The sequence below is a fragment of the Ascaphus truei genome, chromosome 10, assembly GCF_040206685.1.
Source record: "Ascaphus truei isolate aAscTru1 chromosome 10, aAscTru1.hap1, whole genome shotgun sequence".
NCBI classification, from domain to species: domain Eukaryota; kingdom Metazoa; phylum Chordata; class Amphibia; order Anura; family Ascaphidae; genus Ascaphus; species Ascaphus truei.
Genome location: NC_134492.1, coordinates 4,202,325 through 4,216,870, shown reverse-complemented (window position 1 = coordinate 4,216,870; position 14,546 = coordinate 4,202,325). Strand labels below are relative to the sequence as shown.

General features: G+C 46.7%; 1 protein-coding gene across 2 annotated transcripts in view; it reads left to right on the top strand.

Annotated features, from left to right (window-relative positions):
* The window catches only part of LOC142503443 (calcium-activated chloride channel regulator 1-like), a 30,391-nt gene extending 25,225 nt beyond the window's left edge, over nt 1-5,166 (top strand). The window contains exons 13-15 of one of the 2 annotated variants that reach the window (XM_075615617.1): nt 3,482-3,718; nt 4,491-4,736; nt 4,767-5,166. In XM_075615617.1, coding sequence (XP_075471732.1) covers nt 3,482-3,718; nt 4,491-4,736; nt 4,767-4,900 — 617 coding nt within the window. In that variant the 3' untranslated portion in view covers nt 4,901-5,166. Of the gene's footprint in view, nt 1-3,481; nt 3,719-4,490 lie in introns of both variants that reach the window. The other variant, XM_075615616.1, reaches the window with a different exon arrangement.
* The last annotated feature ends 9,380 nt before the right edge of the window (nt 5,167-14,546 follow it).

Here is a 14,546-nt window from a genome sequence, read left to right as displayed (position 1 = left end):
AGTATACCGCTGCTCACGTCCTATGGGAAGTGGACCTGCAGAGCTACGGTAGAGTAATATGATCACCAACCAGAGCCACGGCACAGAGAAATCCAGTTAGAGAAATGGTAGTCTGGATGCTGCAGAGGTCACGGCAGGCAAGAATGGTTGGGTCCGGTTTCAGGGTTGGCAACAGGAACTCCACAGCCAACAGGACACAGGTAACACGGCTGGAATATAGACAAACAGGAAACAAAGAGGTCCAGAGCAACATCCAATGTGGCAAAAACACACAGACAAACAGGAGCCTGGAACAGGACTCAGGACACAAGAACCAGAAGCAGGACTAGTACACAGGAACAGACGGCGTCCGGGAACACACGGAACAGAATGCCATGCTCGGGCCGGGCCTGGGAGTCACTGACTGCTATTTAAAGCCCTGGAACAGGTGCAGCCAATTGTCAAGTTCAGGCAACGGTTAGCCAGGAACCAAGATGGCCACGGAAGGGCAAGTTCCAGGAAAACCTGGACCGGAACCCTTACAGTCAGTAGCCCAAAACTACTACTAACAGTCATTGCTACAGGATCAGCGCCATGTTTACTAAGCTGTATCTCATAAGAATCCAGCTGCCCCCAGAATACACCTTCCTGCCCGATACTAGAATGAGCCAGGAGGTGTATTTTTGTGCTGGAGGGTGTCTTCGGAAGTAGTACCCCCAAGTAAATAGGGGCTTAAATCTCTATGTTACGTTTCTAGTTTAAGAATGTAGTATTGGGTGCGATATAAAAATTGTGATAGCTATTAGGCAATCAACTCCACCGATAAATAGCAGTGAATTACTGCTAGCAATGCAACGGGGGGGGCGGATAATCTTATATATTTGTAGCATATGGTTATGTAATAAGAGGAAATGCATGAACTATTTTGATGCCCGAGGCTACCAATATATACCACAGGCACCATAGGGTTTAGTACCTTCCTAACACTCCACTACCCAACACCTTGCCTATCAAACCACTAAAGCAAGCAAGGAGTTAACTTCTGTCACCCTTCCCATCAAGGGGGACCTAACAACCCTCTCCAGGGCACCTTCCTCCTCACACATATCTAGTAGATAAAGATGAAGAGAGAAGATGTCAAGAAGAATAGATGAAGAAAAGAAGATAAGAAGATTATAAATAAATATTCAACAAAGAAGATTGTTCTATAAACAGAGGAACAGGCGCTTCCAGAGAGTTGAGGATCCCTCATAATCAGGCCATGGATGGTCTTAGAATTGCAAATAGGCCATAAGGCCTTATGGATATCTTTATAGGGAGAGGATGTTCCTATTGGGACATTGGGCTTTGGATTACTTTCTGTTAATGGTTGGGTATCAATCGTTTTAGGAAGTAGTTCCAGGGGGCAGAGATTCTGAAGAGGATGGTCGCCTTCGACATTATTGGGGAAAGTGATATATTTTTTTATTTCATTAACCCCGTTAGTGCTAATGTGGTTACCTGGGCCTGAAAGCAGTGAGCCTGGCTACACTTTTCATTTTGTTTTACTATATGCAGCATGTGAGTAGCTTTAATGAGAAATAATAACCTAAGCTGCAGATCGATCTGTTCTCCTGTGATCGATTGGCAAATATCCTCCTTCCAGGGCTATCGAAATGGCTGATTTCTGACTCTGTGCTGCAGTCTGTGAAATTTTACAATTGCAATGTAACATTATATTACTAAGTGTAACATGGGACCTGCAAGGGACTGCCCCAGGATAAGACCCGGCTCTGGGACAGCCCCCGGATATGACCCGGCTCTGGCACAGCCTCCGGATAAGACCCGGCTCTGGGACAGCCCCAGATAAGACCCGGCTCTAGGACTGCCCCAGCATCAGACCTGGCTCTGGGACAGCCCCAGCATCAGACCTGGCTCTGGGACTGCCCAAGCATCAGGCCCAGCTCTGGGACTGCCCCAGCATCAGACCTGGCTCTGGGACTGCCCCAGCATCAGACCTGGCTCTGGGACAGCCCCAGCATCAGACCTGGCTCTGGGACTGCCCAAGCATCAGGCCCAGCTCTGGTACTGCACCACCATCAGATCTGGCTCTGGGACTGCCCCTGCAATCAGACATAGCTCTGGGACTACCCCAGCATCAGACCTGGCTCTGGGACTGCCCGAGCATTAGACTGGGCTCAGGGACTGCCTCAGCAGCAGACCTGGCTCTGGGACTGCCCCTGCAATCAGACCTGGCTCTGGGACTGCCCCAGCATCAGACCCAGCTCTGGGACTGCCCCAGCATCAGACCTGGCTCTGGGACTGCCCCAGCATCAGGCCCAGCTCTGGGACTACCCCAGCATCAGACCTGGCTCTGGGACTGCCCCAGCATCAGACCAGGCTCTGGGACTGCCCCAGCATCAGACCAGGCTCTGGGACTGCCCCAAGATAAGACCTGGCTCTGGGACTGCGGGTCACTAGTCCCCGCCTCCGGAGCACACCAAATAGTTCACGTGTGAGTATTAGGAAGTATTAGTCCTTACCCGGGTAACTGGACCTCAGAAAACTGGGTGATATGTGAATAACAATCGATCCATTGTAGAAAATAGCTACTTTATCTTTGTTAAATAAATCATGACACGGTGTAATATGGCATGTGTTGTTCATCTGAGGTTGTATTTACCTAATTTTTAGACCTGCTAAGGAACAGATGATTGTTATTATCTCCTGATATGTAAAACATGGAATTCAAAGAGGGTGTACTTTCTTTTTCACACCACTGTATATACAGTACATAGTGTAAGTGTGGAAAATATGTTTGTTTATACAGCAATTAAAACCATAAATATGTGCAATATGTTTCAATATTAATTAAAATCCAATAAAAATGTATGATAAAATCTTGATTTATCCCCTAGGGAATTTATAAAATGATGACTAGCTGGAAAATGTGTAATTGGAAGGAAATAGAGCCCTGGGTATTATCTCTGTATTAGGCCGTAGTGGCCAGCTAATCATGAGTTCCCACAACTATCTGGCCACTTGCTCTACTAATGAAATGTTTAGGTGTTACATTTTAGCTTTTTACTCACTAATTCCAGGGTGGTATAGGTTATCTTGCCTATATGTATAGAATTGATTATATACTAGGCATAGACCTATGGCCTGCCTGTGGAAGGCACTATAAATGTGCTGTGCTTTTTAGCGGTAGTATTACACTGCCAGGTATGAGGATTTTAGGAGTAGCGTTGAAATGAGTGAAATTGCATTATTTACTCATTTTAATGCTCAATTCTGATATCTTTATCACACCTGTTAAAATATGTGTTATTTTAAGGTCAATAAGCTGCCCACTTAAAACAACGCATATTTTTTAGCGCTAATACTGCAATTTTGCCACATAGGACAGGACTTAGGGAAAACTCTGCACGAGTTCTACATGGCTTGTAAGAAATACATTTACAGCAATATTATGATACTCAATATGATAAAACATACGTAAGAAACTCCATTTATATTGTAGGTGAGATCACTATGAACCCTCCAAGGCCTGTGCTTAACGATGATGACCTTCAACTTACCTTGGGAGCATTCAGTAGGACAGCTTCCGGTGGCTCTTTCATAGTCACTAATGTGCCCTCGGGTCCCCAACCAGACATCTATAGACCTGAGAAAATAACTGACCTGGAGGCAAAGATAGAAGAAAACAAAATCGTGTTATCTTGGACAGCGACTGGCGACGATCTGGACCAGGGGAACGGTATGTGACTTTATTTGAGTTTATGAATGAATATGAATTATAATATATTTTTATATTTTAATGTATCAACATGAGAATTCTTCATGGATGAGATAACAAGGGTGCATAGATTTTAAACCTCACTATTATACACTTTGAATTGTAATTAAGTCAGCAAAGGACAGGGTATCTGATACTGTATATGAACTTCTTGTTTGGTTATGATCATTAAAGTTGAGGTGTTATAGTTATTATTGAACTGCTCTGATTTGTTTTATTAAAGTGCATGAATTAAAGTGGAAAAAAAGATTATTCTTATACAGTATATTATGCAGAGTGAGGAATAACAGGAAATGTATTTATTTTTCATTTGTTTGAGTGAATATAAACCTTAGTTGCAGAAATCAACCTGTGGTGAAGTCATTAGGTAGTTATATATACTAAAACATATAAGAGAATAGACTTTCTTTGGGGTTTGAATGCACAGGATATTACAGGGACATAGTGCTGGACAGCACTGCATGGCGTAGCAGCACCTTTATCTGCAGGTTCATTTCAATGGTTTTCAGTGTGTCATTAAAACTCTTATAAAAACATGTGGTCATTAAGTAATCTGTCTACTCGTGTGGGCAGGTTCATCACTCGCCAGTACAGGTTAGCTCACCTGATCTGGTGTTAACTCGCACTGATTTCAATAAGAGTTCACGCTGAATCTTGTGCTCTAACCCACTATCATGTCTGATTAATCTCCCCCATAGTCTTGTCATAATGTGCATATATATTTATATTTCAGCTTCAAGATACGATTTAAGAATGGGAACCAACCCCAAGGAACTAAGAATCAACTTTGAGACTTCCACTTCTGTTAACATCTCCAGTCTCACCCCCCTGCCAGCTGGATCCAGTGAAACATTTACATTTATTCCAAATAATATTGTTATAGAGAATGGCACCATCCTTTATTTTGCTTTGATTGCCTTTGATAAGGTCTCTCTGAAATCAGACCTGTCTAATATAGCACAGGCTGCCCTCTTAATTCCTCCTGAACCCACTCCCACTACTGTCCTACCTCCTGCACCCACTCCCACCACTGTCCAACCTCCTGCACCCACTCCCACCAGAAATAACGGCGCAGAGAAACTGATCATAAGAGATTTGGCACTGATTGTATGTGCAACAATTGTAATTTGTTTAATATTCTGAAATGTCAAAAGAAAGCACAACATCCAGAAATGAGACTGTGGGACACAAGGTTTGTGTGTATGGAAATAAGCGTCAATGTACCGCTGTTATCAATATGTGCTGTAAATTAAATCTAATGTACACAACTTAATACAATACAGTGTTTTATTTGATGATTATTTCCACCAGAACGCTGTATTCTTTCCTCTCTCTATCACTCCTACTTTCCTCCCTCTATCACCCTGACGTCACAAGGTGTCACAATAAAGATGTGTTTTGTCTTCTGATCTCTGTGCTGCCAAGCAATAAAATCCAGATTCACTAAGATCCATGGGGCTATTGAGATAGGGCATTCCTGGCAGGGCCGCAGACATTTTTCACGGGCCCAGGACTAGAGTCTCCACTTCCCTTCATCACCCCCACCCCACCACACCCACTCCTCTAGTGGAGGTTACGCATGCACAGTGAATGCAGTGCACATGCGCAGGGGGTAACAGTTGTGGTGGCCATCTTAGAAGAGGCTCCGCAAGGGACTACGAAGCTCAAGAGCCTCAGGGAGATACAGGAGCACATGGGCCATTGCAGCCAATAGGGTTGCCAGCTGCACAGAGAAGAACACCAGCGAAGAGACGCCACGCGGTGAGCTGCGGCCTGTGGTCTGGGACCAGACCACAGCTCACCGTGTTGCGTCTCTTCGCTGGTGCTACACCTGTCACTGTAAGGCTAAAGGGCAGCATCCCTATCTGGGGCCTTCCCTATAGCAGCCACAATCTGGAAGGGGACTCAGGACCTATCTGGGGCCTAAGGGGCAAACCTAGGCCTAGTCCAGAGGAGCACTGCTCCCTGCACTCTACCTCTCTGGTTGCTCTGCTCCTTCGACTGGCGTGGTCTGGTCCCAGCGCGCCAAATGTATCTCTCTTCTCTGATGGCCACCGCAAATGTTACCCCCTGCGCATGCGCACCACATTCACTGTGCCTGCGCACCCTCCATAATGGTCGCTGTTACTTTGGGGCTTTCTGCGCATGCGCCGGCTCCTATCGCGCATGAGCGATGCAATCAAGATGGCGGCACCATGTACCGGCATCCGCCGCAGGGCTCCGAGCAAGCCGCAGCCTCCCCTGCATCCGCTATAGAGGTGAGTGGGGATCCGGCTACATCAGCTACATTACATTTACATTATAGCACAACATTTAACTGAAAATATTGTTACGTATGTACCAAAAACTATTTTGTGGAGAATAGATCCCTACACAAGAGTCCCTTTCTCTTGCACTCAAAGTACATAGTGAGATATAGAGACCTATAGTAATCTTTAATAATTCCAATATTCTGAATAATAGAATGTGAATTATGATATAAATAACCACTTATGTACCACTAATTCTTGAACAAACAATAAAGCAAATGACGTTGACGCTTCGTGAAAGTGTTTACAATGCAATAAAAGATACCCCGCTGAAAGGCTGCAATTTAACTAATGTTATTAGTAGTTATCCACATAATTGGATTTATAACGTAACGAGTGACCAACACTGATACGCAATATATCGTTGTGAATACACGTGGGTGCCAATATAAATCTGCGACTCCTAACGGGACAGGATTTCCTATCACCGTAACACTCCTCTCAGGTGAATAGTACCCGGAGAGTCTAAGGAACCACAAAATGTGTCCAGCATTACAGCAGCGATATAGCTACAAGTTGTACGGTGATAGCGCATACAAAGATACAGGTCAGCTTATATGTTCAAACCGTGTACTAGTGCAAATATAAAGCAAATATAAAGGTAGACATAAACAGTTAGCGATATGTATATAATATGTAACTATAACGCTCTATTTCAGAGTGGCTGGTTTAGCTGTCCGCCAGCCTATACATACTATTGTCACAATATTATGTCATCATTGTAGTTCATTTGTTGCTAAATCGCACATGGTATCCAAACAATGTGAAGGAGAAGGAAGTGTATATATCGCTTACAACCTCCTACACATAGTGTGACCCAGTGAAGCAAAGCCGCGGGGTGATGCAGCTATATCAGTGTATCTTATCGCGTAACTAGTAAGGTGTCAATTCTATAATACATAGTACTGCAATGCCGGCAATGTTATGCCCGTACAGCCTGGTCTTGTCGGTGAGGTCTAACCTCCAGTAGCCTTTCACTCTTGGCGCCACCGTCGTGGCGTCCGTTTAAAATTCCCATGTTTGTATGCTATATTACCTTCTTATCGTGCGGTTGACCAGCTACTGAGCATAGATTGATTGGTCATATTCAGAATTAGATTTCACGTCGTTGTTTCCAGCTGTGTGACCCCACTATTTTTATCTGTATTATTAAATAGTGTTTTTAAATATGATCCACCCTTTCACTCTAGATTTAAAGGGGATACCTGCCTGTCCTTTAATCCACTAGGACAGGGGTCGACAACCTGAGGCTGCGGAGCCACACGCCGCTCTCTCCGCCCCTACTTGCGGCTCTCTGCAGGTTGACGACCCCCAGCTGCTGCCTCTGTCCCTCACTATCCTGGCGGTGGCTGCGGGGGGGCCTGGCCGGCGCTGGTCGGGCCTCTTGTTGCCGCCGGGCCCAACGTCTCCCCAGCTGCTTGCCTGCCTCGCTCCTGTATTGTAATGAAAAAACTAAATAAAGGGACTAATTATTGTGAGAGGCATTTGATTCCCCCACATATTTTGCCATGTGTTAATTCTTATACAGTATATACCTATTGGTGTGTGTACAGTATATATATATGTATCTGTGGGGGTGTAATATTCATGCATGTGTTGCGGCTCTCGGAATATTTTGGACTTTTTCCTTGAGACGCTGCAGACCCGACCCTAGGGCTATCAGCATTCGATTCAACCCTGTATGTGCCATCCTCCAATAACATTACAAAGGAGCTAATGCTACAGGATTTCACCTCGGAGGGGTTACCCTCCACTCAGCCACCTACTATCCGTTCGGCTATTGCTACTACTTACAGTAGGGGGAGAAGAGAGAGGTGTGCTCCGGCGCGGTGCCACAAGTAAAGGTTCCAAACATAGAAGAAATGCAGAAAAAAAGCTGTGTGTGCTGTGCACGCGCATAGTAAGTGAAACTTCTTTGACTTTTGTCACAGAAATTGACTTATAACGCGCGTGCTCGGCACACATGTGTCAGTGTGTCAGTCAGTGAGTATGTATGTGTTTGTTTGTGTGTGTCAGTCAGTGTATGTATCTGTGCCGGTCAGTGTATGTATCTGTACCGGTCAGTGTGTGTATTTGTGTCAGTCATTGTGTGTGTGTGTGTGTGTGTGTGTGTGTGTGTGTGTGTGTGTGTGTGTCAGTGTATGTCTCTCTGTGTCGGTCAGTGAGTGTATGTGTGTCAGTCAGTGTGTGTGCGTATGTGTGACAGTCAGTGTGCGTGCGCGTGCGTCAAAGTGTGCGTGCGTCAAAGTGTGCATGCGTCAGTGTGTGTGTATGTGTTTATTGGCAGCAGTACCAGCATCATGAATGTTGAGCGGGTGGGGGAGCTCACAGTGGGGTGGAAGGAATAGGCACATAATTCAGGGGCGGTGTTCGGTACATCACTGGGGTGCGCGTGCGTGCGTCAGTGTGTGCGCGTGCGTGCGTCAGTGTGTGCGCGTGCGTCAGAGTGTGTGCACGTGCATCAGAGTGTGTGCGTGCGTCAGAGTAAGTGTGTGTGTGTGTGTGTGTCAGTCAGTGTGTGTGTGTGCGTCAGAGTAAGTGTGTGTGTGTCATTGTGTGTATGTGTCAGTCAATGTGTGTGTCAGTCAATGTGTGTCTGTCAGTGTGTGTGTCTGTCAGTGTGTGTGTGTCTGTCATTGTATCTCTCTGTGTGTACCGTATGTCTCTCTGTCTGTGTCCTGCCCCCTCTCTCCTGACTCCCCCCACCCCCGACGGAGCTGCGGACCCGGGGGGCTCAGTCAGTCTTCTGAGCAGATACCCCCCCCCCCCGGCGGCGCGCTCAAGCTCCCCCCTTCCCCACCCCCCGGCGGCGCGCTCAAGCTCCCCCCTTCCCCACAACCCGGCAGCGCGCTCAAGCTCCCCCCCCGGCGGCGCGCTCAAGCTCCCCCCTTCCCCACCCCCCCCCGGCGGCGCGCTCAAACCACCCTATTCCCAGGCGCCGCTGCCAGCCGCTTCTGCGCATGCGTGGCGCGCGGCATGGCAGTGGGCGGGGAACGGCGCCGCTGCCAGCCACTTCTGCGCATGCGTGGCGCGCGGCATGGCAGCGGGCGGCGGAACAGCGGCGCCGTGGCAGTTAGGAGCGGCGGCTATCGCCGCCGCATGTGAGCAACTAGGTGTGGGTGTGTGGGAGGGTGAGGGGTGCGGCGGCGATTAGGAGCGGCGCCGCCGCCGCCACATGTGACAGGGGGGGGGGGGCGTGTGAGCGGAGCGGCGTCCATTACGTGACGTCACTTCCGTTTCACATTTCGCCCCCCCATCTATCCAGTTTTATCCCATCAGAGGTGCCACTAAAGACGTTTCACTTCAAAAACACAGCACTGTATTACTGAGCAAAACATGAATTACTTATCCGTAGCTACATTTACAGAGGGGTTGTTGCAGTTCTGTGAATGTAGCTATACTTCTAAATGAGGATTCACTGGTTACATCAGATAAACTCCAATTCAATCAGGATAAAGGCTTGACAAAAATAGAAGAGAAAATGTCATGGTACAATCAATGTAATAAATGGACTGGCTTAAAACGATATTGCACTGGCAGATGCACTTGTGTGACAGCGTTTTGGATAGCTTCCCGTCTTATGCTGACAGTCTCTGTCCTCTCTTGTCATGGTCCGCCCACAGCTCACAGCGGTGAATCCGGCAGCTTCTCCTCTCTCCTGGCTTGTGCACTGCCTGGGAGAGGTAAGATGACAACGATGCTCACCGGAGCGCGGTCATGTCCTGCGCACGAGAACCTGCGTGAGCCGTCAGCTTCTGATTGGATGAGGGAGATTCAACGCGTCACACAAACTACGGCGGTCTGTAAGGCTCAATCCAATGTGTTTTGCAAAGCTGCTTTGTCAGGGATATGCCATCCAATCAGAAGCACGAGTGACACATCATTCGACAAGTGCATATCACAACCAGAACTGGCAATTTTCTGCATTACCGAGAGTGGTGGGCATTAAAGCTGTAATATTGAGGTCATATTTATGGCTGAACACTATAACAACTGCTATATATATATAGAAAGACAGTGCTATACGGCATTTGGAAATACACGTTTCCTATTTCCATTACTCATTACTCTATGCACTGGTGATGGTGCAATCTGGGAAGATTGTTCCTACATCTTGATTCTAATGTCTGTTTTTCTGTTTCTATTTTTAATTTTTCTCGGTTGCATCCAATGGATTTTATTCTTCACTCATGAGAATTTATCATATTTATTGCCTCGATGTTTGAGGTTTCTTAGGAATAGATTTTAGAGAAGGTTTGGATGGAGCACTTCATAATGAGTCTGGCTATTAATTTATATCATGTATTCTTGCGCCATTGTGTTTTTTATTTATTCATTGATTGATTATATTCTTATTTATGAGTATGTTTCAAAGTATTTTGTTGTATTAAACTTTGGTGTATTAGACTGAATCTCAGATAATAATTGGCCCAATTGTTGTACTGATCCCCCAACCCTCCAATATGAGACATCTGTCATTGATTGTTAATTAGACCGAGTGAGGGTATATATAGCTGACGAGGTGAGGTAGGGGTGAGAGACTCCTGATGAAGCTGCTTGACAGAGAAACACGTTGTGTGCTCAAGCCGCATCGGAGACCAAGGCAGGAGGATTTGTGCAGAGGAAGGCGTAATCTGGGTTGCCAGGCGATCGATACTGTATCTTGAAGTCACCAGGGGATGCAGTTCCGTGGAGTGTGGTGAGAACGCGACTCGCCTCGCTTGCGGGAGTCGCCATATGTGCATGATGCGCATGATTTTAGTGTGTTTGATGTAAGCCTCGCATTCGGGGGACATCTTTTGGTTATAAATATATATCAAAATTCTTCAGTACCATTTGCACTGTTATCTTTCTTTCCATTTTTGGGATCACCAGAACGAGTATTTACACGTATACCTGCCACAGACTTGGACATGTTTTATTGATCGCTGGTTTGTGAGTATAATATTTGGAGATATACATCAGATATATCCGGTGCTCCTGGGATACTACTCTACGTTATTCTCTTCTCCTTGGTGCATGTCCCCCGCTCCCCCGCTCCCCCGCTCCCCCGCTGCGTGAAAACGAGTCGAGTTCAGGGTCTGAGAGGAGGAGAATATGTTATTGTATTATTTAGCACTGCATTACTTATCACTGTCACATAATTAATGTTCTATATCAACGTCATTGGGTATTGCGCTGCTTCGTTAGTACTAGACATTGTTTATCACTTTGTGCACTAGAGTTCCTTATTTTACGACTCTAATTTCATTTTTATTGGATTTTCACTTGCGTTGAGCACCACTATTTATTTTCTTGCACTATATTGTATTTAACTCAGATACATGTGTATGTAAATATAAATATTTTAAACACTAGTATATGACAGTGTGTGCTGCTATAAACATGTGTAGCAGAACACACCCCATTCGTTTCAAGTACTGAATATAGTATAAATATACTCTTTCCTCTATAAAGGCTGTTAGTCTGGTTCCATTGTGGGAGCTGAGAATAAGTGAATCAACATGTCAAAGAATGCTGCCGCCTTATCTCCCAGGGTGGGAATGCTGCCGCCTTATCTCCCAGGGTGGGAATGCTGCCGCCTTATCTCCCAGGGTGGGAATGGCACGCCTTATCTCCCAGGGTGGGAATGCTGCCGCCTTATCTCCCAGGGTGGGAATGCTGCCGCCTTATCTCCCAGGGTGGGAATGCTGCCGCCTTATCTCCCAGGGTGGGAATGCTGCCGCCTTATCTCCCAGGGTGGGAATGGCACGCCTTATCTCCCAGGGTGGGAATGCTGCCGCCTTATCTCCCAGGGTGGGAATGGCACGCCTTATCTCCCAGGGTGGGAATGGCACGCCTTATCTCCCAGGGTGGGAATGGCACGCCTTATCTCCCAGGGTGGGAATGGCACGCAACTGATCTCAGACACGCTATTAGAGAGGGTTGGGGTTCCTTACAGTGCATCTGATCTCAGATGCGCTATTAGAGAGGGTTGGGGTTCCTTACAATGCATCTGATCTCAGACGCGCTATTAGAGAGGGTTGGGGTTCCTTACAATGCATCTAATCTCAGACGCGCTATTAGAGAGGGTTGGGGTTCCTTACAATGTATCTGATCTCAGACACGCTATTAGAGAGGGTTGGGGTTCTTTACAATGCATCTGATCTCAGACGCGCTATTAGAGAGGGTTGGGGTTCCTTACAATGCATCTAATCTCAGACGCGCTATTAGAGAGGGTTGGGGTTCCTTACAATGCATCTAATCTCAGACGCGCTATTAGAGAGGGTTGGGGTTCCTTACAATGTATCTGATCTCAGACACGCTATTAGAGAGGGTTGGGGTTCCTTGCAATGCATCTGATCTCAGACGCGCTATTAGAGAGGGTTGGGGTTCCTTACAATGCATCTGATCTCAGACGCGCAATTAGAGAGGGTTGGGGTTCCTTACAATGCATCTAATCTCTGACGCGCTATTAGAGAGGGTTGGGGTTCCTTACAATGCATCTAATCTCAGACGCGCTATTAGAGAGGGTTGGGGTTTCTTGCAATGCATCTGATCTCAGACGTGCTATTAGAGAGGGTTGGGGTTCCTTACAATGCATCTAATCTCAGACGCGCTATTAGAGAGGGTTGGGGTTCCTTACAATGTATCTGATCTCAGACACGCTATTAGAGAGGGTTGGGGTTCCTTACAATGCATCTGATCTCAAACGCGCTATTAGAGAGAGTTGGGGTTCCTTACAATGCATCTGATCTCAGACGCGCTATTAGAGAGGGTTGGGGTTCCTTGCAATGCATCTGATCTCAGACGTGCTATTAGAGAGGGTGGGGTTCCTTACAATGCATCTGATCTCAGACGCGCTATTAGAGAGGGTTGGGGTTCCTTACAATGTATCTGATCTCAGACACGCTATTAGAGAGGGTTGGGGTTCCTTACAATGCATCTGATCTCAGACGCGCTATTAGAGAGGGTTGGGGTTCCTTGCAATGCATCTGATCTCAGACGCGCTATTAGAGAGGGTTGGGGTTCCTTACAATGCATCTGATCTCAGACACGCTATTAGAGAGGGTGGGGTTCCTTACAATGCATCTGATCTCAGACGCGCTATTAGAGAGGATTGGGGTTCCTTACAATGCATCTGATCTCAGACGCGCTATTAGAGAGGGTTGGGGTTCCTTACAATGCATCTGATCTCAGGCGCGCTATTAGAGAGGGTTGGGGTTCCTTACAATGCATCTGATCTCAGGCGCACTGTTAGGCCGCGCTTATAGTGCCAGCAACTGTGACACTGTCGTCATACTGCGGTCACTGAAAAAAATCAAATTGAATTGACATCCAGCGATCGCGACCAGCCCGTTGCGCTGTCGCGTTGCTCCTACTATAAGCGCACACAACGGATTCAACGCATTTGTTTTGACTCAACGTCGCGTCACTGTCACTATAAGCGCGGCCTTAGATAGGGTTGGGGTTTCTCAGAATTTCCCTTAGGGTTCCTTAACCAATAAAAGGTTGGGAACCCCTGGTGTAGCATTTACAAATCCCATTAACAAGCGCCGGATGTAACATGATCAGGGCTGAGATTTTATGCACATTGTGGCGCATCTTGGCTTGGAACGACGCTGGCTACGTACTTGTCTGTTTAAAAAATAAAAAGTATCATTTATTTAGATTTATCCTATTAAACATACCACTGTCTTTACTTCCCATTTATTCTGAGGGGATGCCCATAAAATGCGGCATAAAAGTCTGAAATGTAAATATATACTTATCATTTTCCATCTCTTCATTCTATTTAGGATAGGAGCGGTGCCTCCTGATTATTATTTTTGCGTAGGTGGGAAGCAGGGGGTGTTCGGAGAGGAACCACATTAATTTCAGCTCTGAGGACCTCCTGGTTCCCAAAATACTTCCCAGGGAAGGTGCCATGGGCAACAACTCCACCCGGGGAAACAAAATGGAGCTTACATCTCCCGCGTTGGGTGGGTCAGTAGGAAGCAACAACGTCAATATCAGGAAGGGAAACTGGGGGTTCCAGGGTCAGAAATGAATGTGGGTCAGCGGCGGGGGAAGGTGCTTCCTATATATGTGAAGAAAGGGGGGGGCAAGGAATACTGCTCCTTTAAGTTAGATATGGGGTGGGAAACTCAAGTCCTCAAGGGCCACCTGCTTAAGCACAGGTGGCTCAAAAAGTGGCTCAGTCAACGTCTGCACTGTCTGTGCTGAAGCAGGGATATCCTGTAAACCATTGAGGACTGGAATAGCCAACCATTGAGTTAGAGCAGGGGAGCACAAACTTCTGTAGCTGCACCCCCCTGCTTTCCCTCCACTGGTGCTCGCGCCCCCTCCCTTACCTTGATGCGGCATCAAATGACACAGTGGGGTCATGTGACATCACATCACGTGATCCGCAGCGTCGTTGCCATGGACACAAGTGATGCCGGCAGAGTCAAGGTAAGTATAGCGTTGCAGAGGCCTCACGCGATACCCCAGCATTTAAT